Source organism: Lepidochelys olivacea (genome assembly GCF_965140295.1).
Source record: "Lepidochelys olivacea isolate rLepOli2 genome assembly, chromosome: 3".
Lineage (NCBI taxonomy): Eukaryota > Metazoa > Chordata > Testudines > Cheloniidae > Lepidochelys > Lepidochelys olivacea.
Window position 1 is genome coordinate 126,706,079 of NC_140413.1, and position 20,926 is coordinate 126,727,004.

The 20,926-nt window shown below is 46.1% G+C and overlaps 1 protein-coding gene across 6 annotated transcripts in view; it reads right to left on the reverse strand.

The window, feature by feature from the left end:
• Nucleotides 1-20,021, reverse strand: part of LOC311519028 (uncharacterized protein) — a 101,262-nt gene extending 81,241 nt beyond the window's left edge. For 4 of the 6 annotated variants that reach the window (XM_084625183.1, XM_084625179.1, XM_084625182.1 and 1 more), the window contains exons 1-3: nt 19,660-20,021; nt 15,870-15,978; nt 3,119-3,235 (exon numbers count right to left, since the gene is read on the reverse strand). In XM_084625183.1, the coding sequence (XP_084481309.1) occupies nt 3,119-3,235; nt 15,870-15,953 (201 nt within the window). In that variant the 5' untranslated portion in view covers nt 15,954-15,978; nt 19,660-20,021. Of the gene's footprint in view, nt 1-3,118; nt 3,236-7,929; nt 8,017-8,116; nt 8,256-15,869; nt 15,979-19,659 lie in introns of those variants that run through there. The other 2 variants (XM_084625180.1, XM_084625181.1) reach the window with 2 other exon arrangements.
• Between the last annotated feature and the right edge of the window lie 905 nt (nt 20,022-20,926).

Consider the following 20,926-nt stretch of genomic DNA (forward strand, 5'->3'; position numbering starts at 1 on the left):
GTTGGCTGCAGTGAATCTGTCAGCTAAGTCACATTGCACATACAGGTCCTATATGGCTAGCACTTATCAGACAATTAGAAGGTCTCCTTGAATGATATCGTGAAATTAAATAATGGATAATTCAGGTACCAGAATTCTCTCTCAGCCAAGCTTGCATCTACAACATTGTATTAAAGAATACAGTAAGTATTCTGGTACCTAGAATACTATCCAGTAGTATACTTAGGGCCCAGTTCCGTGCCAGTGAAGTCAATGAGTCTTGCCATCAACTTCAGTAGCTCAAGAACAGGCCCTTCGGGGTCAGGTTTATAATGAAAGATGGCTGAAAAATCCATGAGCAAAACTGCACACCTATGTTTATACATGCAATTACTATGACTGCATGTTCAATACTAATTACAGTAGAACCTCAGAGTTATAAACACCTTGGGAACGGAGGTTGTTCATAACTCTGAAATGTTCGTAACTCTGAACAAAACGTCATGGTCGTTCTTTCAAAAGTTTGCAACTGAACATTGACTTAATACAGCTTTGAAACTTTACTATGAAGAAGAAGAAAAATGCCATTTTTAACCATCTTAATTTTAAATGAAACCAGCACAGAAACAGGCTTTTTTTAGTAGTTTACGTTTAACACAGTACTGTACTATATTTGTTTTTCTGGTGTCCAGTATCAGGGGGTAGCTGTGTTAGTCTGTATCCACAAAAACAACAGGGAGTCCGGTGGCACCTTAAAGACTAACCGATTTATTTGGGCATAAGCTTTCATGATGCATCTGAAAGAGTGGGTTTTTTACCCACGAAAGCTTATGCCCAAATAAATCAGTTAGTCTTTAAGGTGCCACCGGACTCCCTGTTGTTTTTACTTTTTGTGCGTCTCTGTCTCTGCTGCTGCCTGTTTACGTACTTCCAAATGAGGTGTGTGGTTGACAGTCAGTTCATAACTCTGGTGTTACGTAACTCTGAGGTTCTACTGTACATACAAAATCCCAACAATTGTGCATGCAAATGTAAGAGCACAATTGTACACATACTTTATACACAAATCTCAAAACGCCTTTAAAAATTTGGGTCCACTGTGTATTACATAGTAAGTCATTTGAACACTAGTAATAAACTTAAATCCAATGTACCGTTCAATACTTAAAGCTGGAAGTGCATAAGTATCATACAATACAATAGCCAGTGCTTTCTTGTGTCTTTGAGCTAAATGCATGTGCAATATCAGTTTTATGTCTGACATATCTGGGAACGATATGCTGCATTTGTTTGGTGACAGGTGAATCTACCAGGTCTTTTCTTTCTCTATCTTCTATGACCCGGTGTTCTTAATTCTAAATTAGAAGGAACTTAAGTCTGAATTATTTTGTTCACTTCTCTGTGTATTCAAAGTGCCAATATACCACCCACTATTATACTGATAACACTCTGCATATTTACAGATAGAATATAAATATTCTTAGGTTAATATATTGAAGAATAACTGAAATAATCTCGAAGTATTATAGTGAGTTCCCAGCAGATGGTGCTGTTGACTATGGTCTGGATCAATACCATCACTGGCCCAAGAGGAGCATATTGTCATCCATTTCACCCCTGCCCCAGCAGAAGAATTTCTGTGATCAGTGCCTCAGTAAGCTGCCAGGCCCCAAATCCATTTTCAGTAGATATCCGTGCTTTACTCAATGGCAGCTAAGAAAGTAAGGGTGCCTGCTTTTCTAAATAAACTGTTTTGGACCCTGACAACAGAGTTATGTTTGGATTGCCAAGTTCCCAAAGAACTTTATATAGCATCATAGTTGTATGGTGATATGATGTAACAACCCACAACGTCGGGGTCAGTGCTGACTCCATCAGGACGGCCCAGAGCCTAATGTCTCTCTCTCTCTCTCTCTCGGTCCAAGGCTTAAACGACTTGCAAATCTTGCAGTGACAGCTGAGATGGGTTTCACCCAGTGTAAACAGTCTGTGTACGGATCACTCACTGGCAACGGATCACTCATTGGCAGTTTCCACGATATGCATCTGAGGAAGTGAGCTGTAGCTCACGAAAGCTTATGCTCTAATAAATTGGTTAGTCTCTAAGGTGCCACAAGTCCTCCTTTTCTTTTCACTGGCATCGGTCGCCTACAAGTGTTCCACAACTTAAAACCCAGGCGTGGGGCATGCCCCGGCCCAAGTGCACTAACTAACAACTACTAACTACAGGTAACATTCACTGACCTAACAAGAGTTCTGGGGACGAGCTGCAGCAAAGCTGGAGCAGAGCAGTTCCGAAGCACCTTCACTGGCCGCAAGAAGGAACTGAGGGTTGAGGGGAGCGTGCAGCGCCCCTTAAACTGCGCCATGGAGGCGCCACTCCAGGGGTCGCTAGGGGCACTCCCCCTACAGGTACTTCTAGGGGGAAAACTTCCGACACCAGTGCACATGGTAGTACATCTTATTAGCACCTACTGTGCAATAGATATGAGCAACCACTCCAAGAAGAAAAATTGCCTTACATTACACGACATAAGGTGGTACCTGACAACTTCCACATTATGAAACGAACATTCACAAATATTGTCTATATAATGTTTACTTTAGCTAAACTTTCAGTTTGATGTTTCTAATTCTAATCTAATTTAATTCTAAAGATGAGAATTCTAATCTGCTTACAAATAGCTAATAAGATGTACTACCCATTTATCTGCAAGCTGCTATAAAAAAAAAATTCTGTTGTAAGAGCAACCTGACTCTCCCATTAAGTGTACGGTAATTACAGCTACCTCAATTCCCATGTGTCTTCCTGTTTGCCTTCGCCTTAGTAATATAGGTACCAGAAGTGCCTTTTTGAGGAGAGTTTTTATACGAGAACTGGATCATTGGGTCCAATTTTTAAGAGCAATGTCACTGAAATTAATGGAATACCACGTAAGGCTAAAATGGGCATTAACATCAGCATCAAATCCTTTATCAGCCAAAGGAATGAATAAGCCCTGCAACCAGAGAAGCCGCCATCAGGCCATGTGGATAACAATGGAGAGCTCTTTGGGTTCTCGCAATCCAAATGTTCTAACTCTATGGAATTATTACACAGAGTAGTTTAAGTTATCTGCAAACATCATACTGGAATTACCTGTTCTAGCAGGGCCTGTTTCATTGCATCTTCCTTGTCTTCATCACTAAATGATGATTTGTTGTTCCTCTTCTTCCCGGTGTCATCTTTCATCATCTTTTTGGGGGTTTTGTCATTCTGGGCAGAAATATATGGATGTGAAAACAGGGGGCCGATCAATCATGGCTAGGATAAGTGCCACACTTTAAAATGTGCATACCTTCTTCAGTGCATAACAGAACCCTTGCTTTGTCTCTTTCACTGAAATCAAAGAGTAGCCAAATAATACAAAAATTAAATTTTCAGAATTGTGGAGCTGATGCTTGGCTCAGTTTGAGAATTTGTTTATAAGTTTTAATCCATAAATATTTTCCACTCAGTTATTGTTCAGTATTAATATGAGCTAGTAAAGTATTCCAGAGAATATATACAAACTAGTATAAGAACTTTGTTTCTATGGCTTTCAGTAACGGACTTCACTGTATGTGCTTGAACCAAATCCCTGGCAGATCTCCCATAGCCCACCTCCACGTGCAAAGGCCTCATGAACGGCTATATCTACTTAATTGAATTTTCACCTTTTTTTAAAAAGCAATTTCGAATGGTGTACACCCACCCACCCACTTCCAGAGTCTAATCCAAATTACCAAACATACACCTTTATGAAAATGGAGGTAGAGACGTAAACTCGTATCAACAATTTAATATAGATTTCTGCTCCTCTTGAAAGTAATATACACAAAGCACCTGGGTTAATGCAGTGTTAAATCATTGGCCCTAGGGACAGGATTTTGCAAGCTGCACCAGCAAACTATAGAAGTTTCCCTAGACATACTTTACAATCTCTGCCAGAACCCAAAGCCTGCTAGATGCAGATGTACGCACATACAAAACTCAAAAGTTCCAAATCAAGAGACCAGTAATGTGCATTGATGGGTCCAACACACTTAGTAAATGCTTCTAAACTCAGAAATGTTGGAATATCAAGGTGTCACAGATTATTTCTTGTAATTTCTATAAGAATTTAAGAATCACAGACCCTCCCTAAAAAGAAAAGTTAATCTAGAGATAAAGCAGTGAGATTGTATCAATGCCTTACTCAAACTAAACCTGATTAGAACATTGTGGCTTTACAAACAACAAATGTTAGAGGACCAGGAAACTCTACATCAAGATAAATAAAATGAAGCATGGAAAGGCAGAACTGAGGTACCCAATCACCCTTAACTCTGACCTTAAAATACTCTGTACACTGTTTGTGCTGCCCTGTCCGGTTTATTAAGTATCTTTCAGGCTGTATCCAGAATTTGGAACAATTTACCAAGCACCGTTGTGGATTTTCCATCAGACAATTTTTAAATCAATCTTGATTTAAAATCTAGGCATTATTTTGGGGGAAGTTCTGTGGCCTGTGTTATACAGCAGGTCAAACTGGATGATCACAATCGTCCCTTCTAGTCTGAGAATCTATAAATCTAGAAAATGACCAGGATCCCAGTATTTAGAGAGCAGACATGTTCAAAGTAAGGATCTGGGTAGCCTTTGATCTTGAGATGTTTGTTAGAATTGCAGTTAGCGAAGGCTGTTGGTTGCAGAGTGAATGTACTATGAGTGAGTATTTGTGTCTCTCTGAGACTGTTTTGGACTACTCTAGGAGCTCAGTTTCTTATCTTGAAGCCCTGGCTGCAAGAAAACATTTAATTTAATATAACAAATTCTGACTGTGGAAAACTTTTTTTGCTTCATTTATTTTTAAATCACAGACTTATGGCTTGTTTGTTCATCAACCAGCCTAGCCTTACTTGGCCCATCTCATGGGCCTACCATGTTCCTAAATTACTGCCATAAAATGAGCCCCCGGGAGGGTGATATTCCTGGGAATTTGGTCCCAACAGAAACCAATCATTGTATGAGGTATGTGGGGGGTTTTGTACCTTGTCAACCCCTTTGATTCCAGGGGGGGCGAGGTTAACCCCGCCTCCCGGCTTCTACGCCAGTTCTACAACCTCCCCGGTAGTCAGGGCTATATGGCCCAGTGGCCAGAGTCCCTCTAAATCTTCTTCCCCTGGTGGGATAGCGCGGCATAGCAGCCGGAGTCCCCATAGTGCGCTCCTAAAGCAACATGGCCCAATGGCCAGAGTCTCCCGAAACTCTCTTCCTCTGGTGGGATAGCGTGGCCTAGCGGCCGGAGTCTCTATAGGGAGCTCCTAAAGTGGTGTGGCCTGAGGGCCAGAATCCCTCTAAGTCCTCTTCCCCTTGCAGGATAGTCCAGCCCAGCAGCCGGAGTTCATCTATCTCCTTTGAGGTAAGAGAGGGGTCGGTGAACTATGTTGTCACAAAAAAGGGGGGGTGTTAGAGACCCCCAGTAGGGGAGCCTGGGCCCACCTGCCTTCACCGGGCTCCAACTCAGGGCCCTGTCATTGACAGCGTGATCTGCCCCGCGTCAGCGGGGAATCCTACTGCAACACGCTACCCTCAGAGTGGTGGGAGATACCACTCCCTTCCCTTTCCTGGGTCACTTTCTACCAGTTCTCCAAATGTAGCAGTCCCTGTGGCATCAGTGTCTTCAGGTTCCTCAGCCCCTGGGGCTCCCTAGGGTTCCCACAGCTGCCAGTCTCTGGTCCCACTTCCTGGCACCTTGGCTCTCTCCTGTACAAGTCGCCACTGCTCCTGGGCTGGAGTGTTGGATCATATTAAAGAAGTTCTGTATTAAAATCACAAATGAGTTTGATTCCCCATAGTTTAAATTCCAGCGTATTACTAATTAAGAGGTCTCTTGGTTTCTGGTACTGTTTCTCTCCCTCTATGTGTGAAACTTGCAAGCTGCTAATTGTGTTAGTACATTCTAAGACAGAGTCTGTTCTCAAAGCAATTCACACAGAGAGAGACTCAAAGCAATACTCTAACAACAGAAACAGCACCCAGAGACTCCCCGCCCTTTTGTTGTATTAACAATTGTGATTAAAATAGAGATAGAGGATGTATGTGGATGGATGCTTGGTGTGGATAATAACTGAATGATCAGGGAGGTGCCAGCCTAAGAATCCAGTGTCCATCGGCTGAAGAAGGTGTCAAGTGGAAATAACCAGAGGACCCCCACTCCCCCCGCCCCTGGAGGGCAGACTGGAATCCACCCAACAGCCTCAAGAATGGGAGAACCAAAGAACAAGATAACATCTAGCAGCACAGAGCCGTCAGGAATGTGCTATCTGCTGATTGATTCAGCAACAGCATGATGAAGCAATTCCCATAGACTGGCATAGGAAGAAATTCCTATAAAAATAGACTCTAAAAAGTGAGAACTTTGGGGTCTGATTCTGCAAACCAACTTCCAGGAGCATCAGATGAGTATCTGACAAGGCCCTGCTCCCTCCTCATGTCCAGGCCACCTTGGCATGAGCAACTCTAAGGCTGGTAACTATGATAACAACCTTGTAGAACCTGTGTGTGTGTGTGTGTGTATGTATGAATGAATGTGTGAATAAATATGAGATTGAATGGAATGTTACAGCTGTAACTAACTGCTTACTATGATTCTTTCTATATTCACAATTAATGTGGTATTTTGCCTTTTTCCCTTTAATAAGATCCTGCTGGTTTTTATTTTATTGGTGCAACAGGAGCCTCTGCTGGGTGTCCTCCTTCCACAGCCGCCAGCCCTGACTGAGCAGCTCTGCAGGCTTTTATACTTGACTCTCTGTTGGAGCATGCCCAGCAGAGCCTCAGGGGCGTGGCTTCCTCTGCCAGCAGGGAAGGGTTGACCTTCTCATTCCCAGTCCGCCCCATCACAAGGCAACTCTTAAAAAGTCCAGATTTGCATGGTAATTGTTTTGGGAGTGACAGAAGCACTCACACCAATAATTAAGTGGTTGGGAGCTAAAATAAATCAAATTTAAAAAAAAAAAGTTAATCTGCTTCTCAGATTAAAGTAAATTGTTTGAGATTGTTGTTTGAGATTCAGTGTGAACACATCCCTTTTGCTGACAGGAGACCAAAGTCGATATCGGAAACTGCTACCTCAGAAATAAATTTGGTACTATTTAAAAAAAAGAAAAGTTTATGCAACTCCGTATATTCTTCCACCGTGATACAATTGGTTGTAATAACATGTCCAGGATAGCATTGAATTTATATTGGTAGTTTGTGTTTTATACAATACTTTTCATTCAGTAAAGCACACAGGACAAAAGTTTGCTAAAAATACAGAAAAATAAGAATGATTTACATATAAAAAGAATCTGTGTTAAAAACAAAAAACCCAAACTATTGATTTGCCTCCTATTTACAAAAATCTGTCTCTTTGGATGGGGACCAAGGTACAGCTCAATAGGCACATTGCTCACAGTTGAAAGAATCCCCCTTGCATTGTAAGTAATTCCTTGCTACCAAGGACACACTGCAAACATGCATAATCCTGGCCATTCCTGTCCTGCAGAAAGGTCTGTGTGTGAATACTGAGTTTAGAAAAATGGCAGACTGCCATGGCACAGCAGTTGCAACAAAAGCGAGAAGGAGAGAGCCTGGACTGAGCTCAACTCTGCTTCAAGCAAAATGCATCAACTGTAACTATAGCAAAAAATGTGACGGAGATATAAAACACTGCCATTGCTGTGAAGCCAGTTCTGTTTGAGGGGAAGAAGAAAATCTGACAGAAGAGCTAAACTCAAAACTGTCACAGGAGACGCCTCCCAATGCCTTTGATGGGCTAACAACCCTGGTGCCTGAATCAAGAACTGAGACAATCATTAGCACACTGTCTCAAAGGCTCAGAGGTCCCTATCAAAAGTAAATCAGTGGAATAAATATCCTTTATATTTCAGATGCAGAAATACCTATTCCCATGCTGGGGTAGCCTTCAGTGATACATGGCTCGTGTCCGAAGAGAGATTTACTGACAATCCAAACACACGCTCTTTACTCCTCTCCAAGCATGTATGATTACTTTGCTTAGGGCTGGTCTATACTACTGGGGGAGGGGGGAGGAAATCGATCTAAGTTACGTAGCTAAAGTCAACGTACTGTGACAAAGCTCTGTCCTTGCCTCCGTGGGTCCCGTGTTTCCTAGCGGATTTCGCTAGCCTCAGAGGCTCACTGTGACCCTCCACTTAACCCTTCTCTCTCTAGAGACAAGGGTCAGAGTCTACTGAGCCATTTTCATCATAAGCCAGCGAGGGAGGTGAGGAGAAGTTATCCTTCCTTGCACAGTCTCTGTTGTCTCCCAGTCTCAGTGATTAATCAGGGGGCAAAGGGGGGTGGAGGGCGAAGCCTGGGCCCATCCTCTACTCCGGGCTCCAGCCCAGGGACCCTAATAGTATCAGCTATGGTAGCTGACCTTTTAGAAACATGATATGTACAATTCCCTGGGCTACTTCCCCCACCAGCAGCCCTCACTTCTTCAAGCTCCACTTCACCCTTACCTCAGGGCCTCCTTCCTTGTGCCTGATATGGTGTGTACTGCTCAGTCTCTCCAACAGCGCAACTTACTCCCACAGCTCCTGACATGCCCACCCACCTGACTGACTGGGAGGCTTTTTTCAGCCAGCCCCTGATTGGCTTCAGGTGTCCCAATCAACCTAGCATTCTCCCTGCCTTCTGGAAAGTTCTTAATTGGCCGCAGGTGTCTTAACTGACCTGGAGCAGCTTCCATTTCACTTACCCTGGTACCAGGGATTTGTTTAGCTTGGAGTTAATATAACTATCTCCCACTACTTTTCTATAGCCATCTGGCCTTGCCCTGTCACAGTACTTAGATCTACTTACCGTGGTGTCTTCACTGCAGTGTGTCAACAGGAGACGCTCTCCCGTCGATTCCCCTTGTGCTTCTTGTTGAGGTGGAGTACCGGAGTCAACGCTAGAGTGATCAGCGGTCGATTTACTGCGTCTATACTAGACACAATAAATCGACCCCCGCTGGATCGATTGCTGCCCGTCGTGTAGACAAGCCCTGGGAATTGTAAGCTTTACTTTTGATTTCCCATACCTTCTCAATGCAACTACAGGCACTTTGCTCCACCAAGGAAGTCAGCCTAGGCACCCTGTTTGGCCACTTATCTCATAACTGTCTCTGTGCTTTTTACCACCTTCTCCCCAGAACAGAATGCCCTTCCCGAGCTGGTCCCCAAAGCCATATCATCTCCTTTCTCTTCCACCATACCTACATGAAACTGGCCAATTAGGTGCCCAACTTCCTGTTTTTATTATATTTTAGAACAAAGTCTTTGCTCCGTCATGGCATGCACTTGTCTTCACTGAGCATTTGTATAATCTTTTTAAGTTAGCCCTATTTTTCCCTCTCTCCTGCTTGGCTGTCTTTTAACCCCTCACATCCCCAGTTGCGTCATGTCTGAAATTAATTTATAAGCTTCATGTAAGCTCCTGTCTTTTGTGTGTATTGGGTCATGGCAGGACCCAAGAGCCTCCTTCACTACAAAACCCTGATTCATCCCCAATGCTGGTCAATCTGTGTACTGAATGAGGAAGGCGTCCAGAAAGAAAATTAGTGTCTCATCTTGTATTTAAATTTTAACACTAAGCCTATGTGCAAGGAGGCCAATTAAGGTTGTACAAGAAACCTTAATACTGGCATTTCCTAACTTTTGAGCGCTTGACTTTGCAAACTTTGTGTGTTACTTTCCTAGGTTTTATAAATAAAGCAAATTGAATAAACAAATTCTATCATGTGACATCATATTGACACCCACATGGGTCATCAGCAGGGTTCAAACCTTTAGATCCACTACAAAGACCTCTTCCATTGTAGATACCAGCATAATTGGTAGCAGTACTAGACAGTTATCCTCTAAGGACCAAGCCACTAGAGGGGGATGGCACACACTTTGCCAGTGGGGTTCACCAATATTGCTGACAGGGGAATGGTAGATTCAGGAATGCTGAGGTCTATTCCAGGCTCTGAGGGGTGGATACTCGAATGGTTAGAAACCCATCTACCCCTGATCCCCCACAAGCCTGACTCCCTTCTCCCCTTCAGCTTGTTCTTTTCCCCATCCTAGCTCTTCCTCACTCCCCTGTCGGGCTCCTCACTCCAGTCTCCTGCCTTCCTCGACTCCTCATCCCAGTCACCTCCACCCACTCCCTCCAGACTTCTTGTCCCTATTTACTCCCTCCATTGCCCACCTCCCCAAGTCTGACTCTTGTCCCTTCTGTATTCTAGTCCAGTCAGCCAGCCTCCTCCTTCTTCTCACTGCCTGGTTACCGGCTGGGGGAGCGCAGAGAGAACAGGAGTGACAATCTCTCTGCAGGGAAAGTCATACTCATTCCCTGCAGCCCCAGGCTGGAGCCTGTTCCATGCAGATGGAATCCTCAGGAAATTTAGCTGCCAAATCTAACAAGACTTTATTCAGCATATGTGAAATGAGCTCTAAGGTTTATAATTTGATCAAATACAGGCAGTTTTTCCATAAGAACAGCAAAGCCAAACCCCTGACACAAAGTCAAGCCTCCCACCAAATGTCAAGTTCCTGCTCTAAAGTATGGAGGGTGTAATTTTTTTTTAAAAAGAACATGGGCAAAACATATTTTTCTCTAATCTCATTCTTGAAATGGCTGAACCATTTTTGCTGAAACTTTCCAAAAATATTTAGCTTGCGACTGACACCTCACATGGAAAACTTCAGCCAAAATGGTTAAAATTTGGCAATGTTTTAAGCAATTGAAAATAGAGTATTATAATGGAAAACATTGGGCAACCTTAATTAATTGGCAGCACTACAAGCTCCATCTATAATGCACATACACTTTATACAATGGATCCTGATTGGGACCTCTGGGCATTACTATAGTACAAGTATTTACACAACAGACAGTGACCTTACTGAAACAAAATCAGCAGAATGTGTTGAAGGGAGACACTTGATATACTCATATAAATTAAACGTCAGAATACGTTATCTGTGACTGCACTTTGCAGCTCAGCATGGCTTTCATGTGGAAGATATAATGCTGTAATTGATAGCTCTACAAATGTTTGCTGAATGCCCTAATTACCCTCACATCATGTACAGAGACACTTAATTCCTGACTTACAGAATGGACCATATAAGGGAGACCTTTTATTCCTTAGCTCAGTGTTTCCCAAACTTGGGACTCCGCTTGCTCAGGGAAAGCCCATGGCGGGCAGGGCCAGTTTATTTACCTGCCACGTCTGCAGGTTCGGCTGACTGCGGCTCCCACTGGCCACAGTTTGCCACTCCAGGCCAATGAGGGCTGCAGGAAGTGGCAGCTGGTACGTCCCTCGGCCCACACCGCTTCCCACAGCCCCCATTGGCCTGCGGCGGTGAACCGTGGCCAGAGGGAGCCGCGATTGGCTGAACCTGCAGACGCGGCAGGTGAACAAACCGGTCCAGCCTGCCCGGGGCTTTCCCTGAACAAGAGGCGTCCCAAGTTTGGGAAACACGACCTCAGTTCATCATGGAGACCTTAACATTCTACATTTTACTTTTATTACAGTAAATAACCATAGTGTCTGTTTTAGCTCAGCATTCTGTGATGAATGGCTATATTCACCATTTTGTTACTATGGCAATATTACATGTGAAGTACACCAACAAGCTGATGCTGTCAACTCTCTTTGTACTTACAGTATACTCCTTTTTCTTATTTTGAGGGTGACCAACTATAAAGGGGACTGTGAATTTTTCTGAGACTCAAGAAAAGGGGTTATTTTCTATTTTTTTTTATTAACTGTAGCAGGTAAACTGAATGGTTGTGTGTGACAAATAACTGCCAGCAACCGTAAAACAGGAACTGGCAAACCATACTCTCTTCCCCGTCAGAAGAGATTCAGCTTATCTATACTTCAAAAAAAAAAAAAAAAAAAAAAAAGAAAGAGCAAAACTGAAGCCCCCTGCAAGGGTGGGAGCAAAGAAACATTCACACACCTGCATACCCATAGCTTCCTTCACAACAACCTAAACATTAGTTTTTGGAACATTTTTGATGGATAGGCACCAAAAATTGGCATTCAGTCCCACACATTTAAATGATGGTGAAAGTAGGCAGGCGCACTATTAGTAACAATAGCCTTTCTGTTCCCATTAAACACAAACTCAAAATAATTCAGGGCAAAAAAGCTGAATGTAAGTCAAACTCTTAGGGAATCCCAGGACAAGTATATTCAACTCAACTGGATGTAAGACAGCAGAAAGATTTATAGCAAAACCTTGCAGACTGTTCTGTTTAATTGCTATATTAATTAGTTACTGGTAGAGTTACTAGATCTGTCGTACTTCTAGCTGTAATATTTCTCTTTCAGATTGGTGATTCCTAGGTGGGGAAACGTAGATTCATTTAGGGTCAGAGCAGGGGACAGGGAGTCAAGAGAATTGGATTTGCTTTTTGTCTCTGCCACTGACATACTGTGTGACCTTGGATGAGTCACTTATACTAACTATTTTTCTTAGCGCTAAAATGAGGATAATACTTCCCTCACTTGCAGGGAAGTTTGTGAGGCTTAATTCTGTAAAAGATGTAAAATGTTTTCATATCCCCATATGAAAAGCTCTATAGAAGTGCTAAGTAATATTACAAGGTAAACATTTAACTCTTGGCAATACTGCAGGTTAATTGCTTTATTATCAGTTATTTATTTAGGAAAACGGAACTGGTTTGGGGCATTACATGCTACAACTTGATGAAGCAATAAATACTTTATAAAGCATTCTTCATCCTCAGTGTGACTTCCAAAGCACTGAGCAATCATGTCTTCCTTTCTCTCTTTAGCAGATTCCTCGCACAGTTTCTATTCGGATTTTTTAGGGCACTGAATTTCACTCTATTATTTGTGTTTTGGTAACTGCTATATTATTATTGTTATATCGTTTCTGGGTGGATTTTCACACAATAGTGTCTAGTAGTGCATTTCTGATTTTTGGACAGTTATTCAAATGAAATGGTTTTTTGGTTGTGTTCTGGGAAAGACTTTCTTTCTTTCAAGGGCCAGGCCGTGTGCAGTCTTGCCTAATGGTCAGGGCGGGAGACTGACCTAACGTTGGAGCAGGTGACCAGGCCTAGTGGCCAGAGCCCCAATCAGGAGCTGAGTTACCAAGTCCAGCAAGCAAGCCGGAGCCAAGAGCCATGGTCAGACACCAAATACCATCCAGTCTTTGTTCTTGGGGGTCGGGGCTGGTTGCCCCTGCCGCTCCCTGTGGTTGACCGACTCGACCACCAACGAGTTGGGTGCCGGGTGGGTATACAGATACTCATGTCCCTTCGTGGGTACAAAGTACTTGCGCTCCGCCTTTTTAGAGATGGGAACCAAGGAGGCTGGTGTTCACCACAGGGCATTTGAAATTCTTGCCACCCCTTCATGGAGCGGCAAGGCCACCCTGCCCTGTGCTGAAGGGGACAGCACATTGAACAGGGAGTCTGAGGGCTCTTCCATCTCCTCAGCCTGGAGGTGGGGGCTCGCTGCCACCCTTTTTTTAGGAGGTCTTGGTGGGCCCGGTAGTCCTCCTGCAGGATGGAGGGGGGTGGGGCTGCAATCAACTCCTCTGGACTGGGCAAGACCGGTGCAGTGCTTTGGGTTTTGTCTGGCACCTGACGATCCATCACCTGGTAGGACTCCGGGCACGGTACCGAGGACACAGGGCCCACCGACCTTTTATCTGGCAGTCTAAAGATGGACGCTGACGGTGCTTCCAAGGCTCTGGCTACCAAGCGAGCCCCCACCAGCGCTGCGCCGGAGGCCTCGGTGCCCACTGGCACCACTGGGCCAGCCACGACACTTGGTGCCATTGTGCTTGCTGAGACACCACTGGAGCCGGCTGTTTGGGCTGCCTAGCTTGGCCTGTAGACAGGCGGCTGTGAGCGGAGGCCAGGCTGGCGTATGATCTGCTGCTGCCTCTGGACCGGGAGTATCGGCGTTGCCGGGATCTATATTGGCCACGGGATCACGATCTCGACGTGGAGGAGCGGCACCGATGGTAGTAGCTGCTCCGCAAATGGCCTTGACGGGCAGACCCGCAACGGCGAGACACCAGCGATCGACGCCCAGGGCTACGGCGCCTTCGCAGAGACTTGGAACGGGAGTCCGAGCGGGAATGGTGTCAACGACTGTGCCGCGACTGACTGTGGTATCTCCTGCGAGACGAGGACAGTTGGCGACGTCCGCCACGGACCCATTGATATTTTCTTCGCTAAGACGAGCGGTGCCGGGAATTCTGGTCGGACAGCACCCATCCAGACAGTCTGGCCGGCGTCGAAGGCAATCCACATGGACTGAGCCCTGAATGGTCGCTGGGCAGTGAACGGTGTTGGGAACGTTCCCTCAATCGGTACCGGGCCAGGGGCGACTGCAGTGATCCCAGCAGCAGCTTGCCTCTGGAACATGAGGCCGACATCAGCGGAGCTTCAGGCATTGGCATGGATATAATGTCCCTGGCTGCCTGGAGAGCTTCGGGTGTAGATGGCATCTGGACATCTGGAGAGGCCTGCTCCGAAGGGGCTGGGCTACTCTGCTCAACGTGAGTTGGAGGCCTAGGGCCCAATGGGAATCAAGGACTACCTGACATGGGCCTAACCTCTGTTCCAGACTTCCCTCGGTGCCATTGCGAAGAGAAAGTCTTTCCGGTCCTCTTGGCGTGCCCCGTGGATGGGGAGCGGTGCCGACTGGACAATTGTACCAGCGGGTCTCCGCGTACCGATGCCAGATACCGGTTTGGAGCAGCCAACTCCATCAGGACGGCCCGGAGCCTAATGTCCCTTTCTTTTTCAGTCCGGGGCTCGAAAGACTTGCAGATCTTGCACCTGTCACTGATATGGGTTCCTCCCATGCAGCGCAGACAATCCACGTGCGGATCACTCCTTGGCATACAGTGCCTACAAGAGCCGCATGACTTAAAGCCTGAGGTGCAGGGCATGTCCCGGCCCAGGCTCAATGACTAACTAAACTAACTGAATTAGCTAACTGACTACAGGTACTACTGGGGTCGAGCTGCCTCAAAGTTGGAGCTGAGCAGTTCGGACGTATCTTCACTGGCGGCAAGAAGGAACTGAGGATGGGGGGAGCACAGCCCCCCTTATACCATGCCAGGCAGGTGCCACTCCAGGGGTCGCAGTGGAGGGGGGCGCTCCCCCCTACAAGTACTACTAGGGGAAAAACTTCCGGCACCGGTGCACGTGCCAAGCACGCACACCTATTGTGGAATACACATGAGCAATGACTCGAAGAAGAATGTCCAGTAAAGGCCTGCCTGAGACAACTAAACTAGCTTTCTTTTGAGGTCTTCAGAATTTGAACTTACTAGAAAGACTCTGTCCTGAAAATTAACTCCCTGTGCCACACAGACCCAAACAATAGTCTGCATTTAATGGCAAGCACATATTTATATTAGTTGCCTTTACATTTATAGTAGAATTCCTTCTTGTTGAGAAAGGAAAGGGAAATCTGGTTAACAGGCACTCTTCCATAGAATACACAAAATTAATTTAACAGCAGATAGCAATTAGTCAATAGCTTACTCCTTCCCTGTTTGTTTGTTTTGCAACTTTCATTTGAACTGAACTTTGGGGAGGTGGGGAAGAGCGGGAGAAATGTGGCCCTTAACAGGAAACACGCGAGAAATGGCAATGCCGAGTCACGATAGAAAAGAGGATTTCGTCAGCGGACCTTGTGCTAAAACACTTAGGCCTCGGTCACTGCATGGCCCTTCTGCATGCTTTGAGTAAATACAGATAATTCTCCCAGAATGCAAATAATTCTCACATTTTAAAGAAGTATTTCGCTCACAACTTCGACATCATTTAAAATGATTACCTGATTCCTGCAATGCGACGGCTGATAAATATTCAGAAGAGGAGGAAATGTACTTTTCTTATAAAGCTGTAAGCTGGTTGCCATGTCCTATCACAGTTTCACTACCACTCTGTTATGAAACAGAAGGTAAACAAAACAGTATAAATAAAGGACAATATTACTACATCTAATTACCTTAGCCAAATTTCAAAGCCAACATTAAACATATTTATAAAGTTTTATATTACAAACTGACATCTTATTACTTAAATCATACATAAAATCTTTTTATTGGGAAATTACTTAGCAAGTAGAGGTTTCAGAGTAACAGCCGTGTTAAGTCTGTATTCGCAAAAAGAAAAGGAGGACTTGTGGCACCTTAGAGACTAACTTAGAGACTGGGAGTGGCTAAGTCATTATGCAAGGTAGCCTATTTCCTCTTGTTTTTTCCTACCCCCCCCGCCCCCCAGATGTTCTGGTTTAACTTGGATTTAAACTTGGAGAGTGGTCAGTTTGGATGAGCTATTACCAGCAGGAGAGTGAGTTTGTGTGTGTATAGGGGTGGGGGTGGGGGTGAGAAAACCTGGATTTGTGCTGGAAATGGCCCACCTTAATTATGAACATTGTAGGGAGAATGGTCACTTTGGATGAGCTATTACCAGCAGGATAGTGAGTTTGTGTGTGTGGTTTTTGGGAGGGGGGTGAGGGGGTGAGAGAACCTGGATTTGTGCAGGAAATGGCCCAACTTGATTATCATGCACATTGTGTAAAGAGTTGTCACTTTGGATGGGCTATCACCAGCAGGAGAGTGAATTTGTGTGGGGGGGTGGAGGGTGAGAAAACCTGGATTTGTGCTGGAAATGGCCCACCTGATGATCACTTTAGATAAGCTATTACCAGCAGGACAGTGGGGTGGGAGGAGGTATTTTTTCATATTCTCTGTGTATAAATAAAGTCTGCTGCAGTTTCCACGGCATGCATCCGATGAAGTGAGCTGTAGCTCACCAGAGCTCATGCTCAAATAAATTGGTTAGTCTCTAAGGTGCCACAAGTACTCCTTTTCTTTTAGCAAGTAGAATACAAGTCAACTGCCATAGTAAATTATGTTGTCTTTAAAGTAACTACTAGGTAAATGAACACTCTCTAAAGCATTACTTTTCCAGACAAGGATTTGGGGGGGGGGGGGGGGATAAGACATTTCCAATTCTGAAAAACTGATTCCTGGACTTACTACTATCTTTATGGGAGATATACAGACCTTGTGCCATTGCTCCTGTACCTTGGCTCCCATGAAAAGCCATTAATATTACCCACCCTCCACCAGCTAGCATAGATTTACATAGAGTTATGAAATCTTTAGACCACTTCCAATTTTCTCTTTACTGAAATAATAGCCAATTTTCTCCATGATTTTAAAAGGAGAAGCTGCATAGCCTTCCTTTTCAATATAGGGCCATGATGGACAGTAGAAAATATAGCTCATTAGGGATCAAACTCTGGAGAGTGGTGGGGGGTAGCAGTCCTGCTGCTTTTGATCCTTTCCTCACAGATACCTCACAAACCCCTCCATCTGGTAGGAACTTTACTGCTCAGAGCAGAAGGAAGAAGGGAAGCAGCCACATTCCACAGTGTGCCTTCCTTCTCCTCAAGTCCATGAAAATTGCTGAATAGCTATCCATCTGGAACTTAATTTGGGTCTTACTCCTCCTCCAATGGTGCGTGCATGCTCTACGGGTAGGATTTACAAAGGTACTTAGGTGTATACGTCCCATTTTTTGGCACCAGTGTGATTCACAAACTTCCTGCTCGGCTACCGCCTAACACTGTAAGCACATAAACTCTCTCAGCACCTAAGTTTTTCCTTTAGGCATGTGCACTGCAGCAGCTAGATGCCCACCTCCTGCCTGAGCGCACACACAATGCTGCCTCATAATTGGCATCTGGACATCGATCTCCTGCCTGTGCCCCCGGGCGATTCACAATCCCTTGGACAAATTCACACAAAATCACTGGGGCAGGGAAGGGATGGCGGGGGGGGGGGGGAAGGATTAGGAAGACAACCTCCTTTATAATCTTTAACCTAGTGCATAAGGTAGTCATCCAAGATGTAGGAAACCTCCATTCAAGTCCCCACCTCAGCCTGATGGGGAGAAAGGATTTGAGCAGGATCTGCCTTTGCTCAGGGATGCATCCTACTCACCAGGCTATAGAGTGGTTCTAACTCTCTCTCTCTCTGGCCCAATTAATATTTACATATTCCATTGTTTAATTCAAGTGAAGCCACGTCAACAGCAGAGATTAAGAGACCCCTCCTCCCATCAGAATAGCCCATAACCTTGTGGTTAGAGTCCTGACCTGAGAGTTGGCTGATCCCCTTTGCCTCATGAGGAGGATGTGGGACTTGAAGCAGGGGTCCACCCCTGCCTGATGAGTACCCTATTCACTAGGCAAAAGGTTATAATGGAGGTGGTCCTCCTGTGGTTTCTTTCATGCAGTTTAGGCAGCCAAGTGCCCATCTTCCCCAATTTGTGGATCACTAGTCAAGGTACAAGGTGCCTCCATGGAACCTGGACTTTGGCACCTATCTCTGCCCAAGAATTGGCACTTAACACATACCCCTTTTACCAGTGTCTCCCTTTGGTTAGATTAGGCGGCTAGCATGCTGGCTTCGCAGAACACCATTCTCTGGTGCCTATTTCTCCACTTTCATTGCATAGGAAGCCTAAAGGTGCCTAATTCAGTCTTTGTGGATTGCAGCATTGTTCCTGTGATTTTCTAGCCACCAAGGTGCTCAGTGTTGCCCTTCATGGATCTCACCCTAAACTTCTGCTTGGATACTCCTGCCCCATCTGTAAGTTTGGATGAAACCTACTCCTAATTGTGTAGGAGAGAGGGAGGAAACCCCACCCATTCCACTTCAAAAGTACAATTTGCAGGAAACCTCATCAATGGTAACTCAAGGCTCTCACAGGGAGGCAGCGCGAGCTTCCCTTCACTCTCACAACTGAGTCCAGATTGTAGAAATGTATTTATTTAGAACAAAGAAAAGCTCTCTGGGTGATTCAAGTTTAAAGGAAAATTGTAAGGGAGGGGAGGAGGAGAGGGATGTGAGTGTAGTTTTCAGTTAAGCTGGAACATGGTGAAGACTAGTTTATAAAAACGCTAACAGCTGCCGTGCTGTACCCCGGAGCTTGCTGCATTTCAGTGGTGCAAGAAGTAATCCCACCCTATGGGGTTGTGCGGTTAGATGCTTTGGGAATCTTTGAGATGAATGAGGCACAGAAATGCAGAATCCTGGTTTCTGAAAGGCAGAATAAGTCCAACGTTGTTTGACTAGCTTTTAAAATGAAGTGCAGCCTCATTCATGTGCAACACATGAAATTCCGCCCGAGTGACCGTTTCGGGAACACCTGGGTGCTGTCTTTAAGGAAAGGCCGTGAATCAAGTGGGAACAGGACAGACACCCCCAGGGCGATCTCCTGGTTCTTTCAAACCCGCCCCCTTAGCGCCACTATGTCGCCTGCGCGGCAAGAAGCCTATTCATGGGGGTTGGAGGCAGGGGCGCGGTGTCAGACCCCCGAAGAGCAGAAACAGCTTCCCTGAGAAACAGTCGTGCCCTGGCCGCGCCCCAGCTTGGGAGACTTGGCCACAGAGGCGCCTTGCCCTCCCCCCCTTCTCCGGTGCTGGTCACAGGAGCCCGCGCACGTGTGGGAGGGAGCCCCACTCCCGCGGGGCTCGGCCTCCCCAGCGCGGTTCTTCCGCGGCGGGGCTCGCGCTAGCCCCCTCCCCGCCGGGGGGGGGCGGCACTTACCGCTTGCGAGGTGGCCGCGGGCGCAGTGAGAGGAGCCGCTGCCGAGTCCGGCCAGCCACCGCAGCGTCCTCGCAGCGCCCCTGGCTCTGCCCAGCCCCCGCGCCCCGGGAGGAGCGGTAGCCGCCGGGCACCCTCCGGAGCGCGGCCCTGCGGCAGGCCAGGGGAAGAAACCCGGGGCAGTCCCGGGCAATGGGCGGCAGCAGCCACGCGAGCGGTGCCGCCGTGCAGCCGTCACCAAGAAGCAACATAGGGCACAGCGCGAGGGGCGTGGGCTGCGCGCTTTTTCTGCTTTGGGGACGCGGGTTGTTGCTGCTGCTGCTGCTCGTGAGCTGGGCACCCCGTTGGAAAAGCAAACATGCAGCCTGGCGGTAATGAGTGAAATGAAGGAATCAGGGTGGGGAGGGGGGTCACATTTCCTGCAAACAGCCCGTGCCGTGACATCGTTAAATCAACAAAATATGAGGCATTGGACGAATGACCATTGATCTTTCACAGGTCTGGACGACCGCTAAAGGACCTACTGGGTCAGGTCAGAGCAAGGGTCCAGCCAGCCAGGGGTGTGTACAAGGGGGGACAGGCAGGGGCACAGAGCTCCTCTGGCCCCAGGGGAGGGAGAGAGCGAGCTCTTCCGGCCCTCTCTCTCTCCAGCAGCCAGGGGAGCTGAGCTCCCCTTGTGGCCAAGGGAGCTGTCCCCCCCCCCCCTCTTTTGCTATAATGAACCCCTGGCTATAATGGCCAAATGCCTTGGATCCCCAGGACTTTGTTATAGTGAGGATGTACTGTACTTCCTCATAACATGACCAAGGGAAGGTCATGCCTGACTAATCTAATCGCCTTTTATGATGAGATTACTGGTTCTGTGGATGAAGGGAAAGCAGTGGATGTATTGTTTCTTGACTTTAGCAAAGCTTTTGACACGGTCTCCCACAGTATTCTTGTCAGCAAGTTAAGGAAGTATGGGCTGGATGAATGCACTACAAGGTGGGTAGAAAGCTGGCTAAATTGTCAGGCTCAACGGGTAGTGATCAATGGCTCCATATCTAGTTGGCAGCCGGTATCAAGTGGAGTGCCCCAAGGGTCGGTCCTGGGGCCGGTTTTGTTCAATATCTTCATAAATGATCTGGAGGATGGTGTGGATTGCACTCTCAGCAAATTTGAGGATGATACTAAACTGGGAGGAGTGGTAGATACGCTGGAGGGGAGGGATAGGATACAGAAAGACCTAGACAAATTGGAGGATTGGGCCAAAAGAAATCTGATGAGGTTC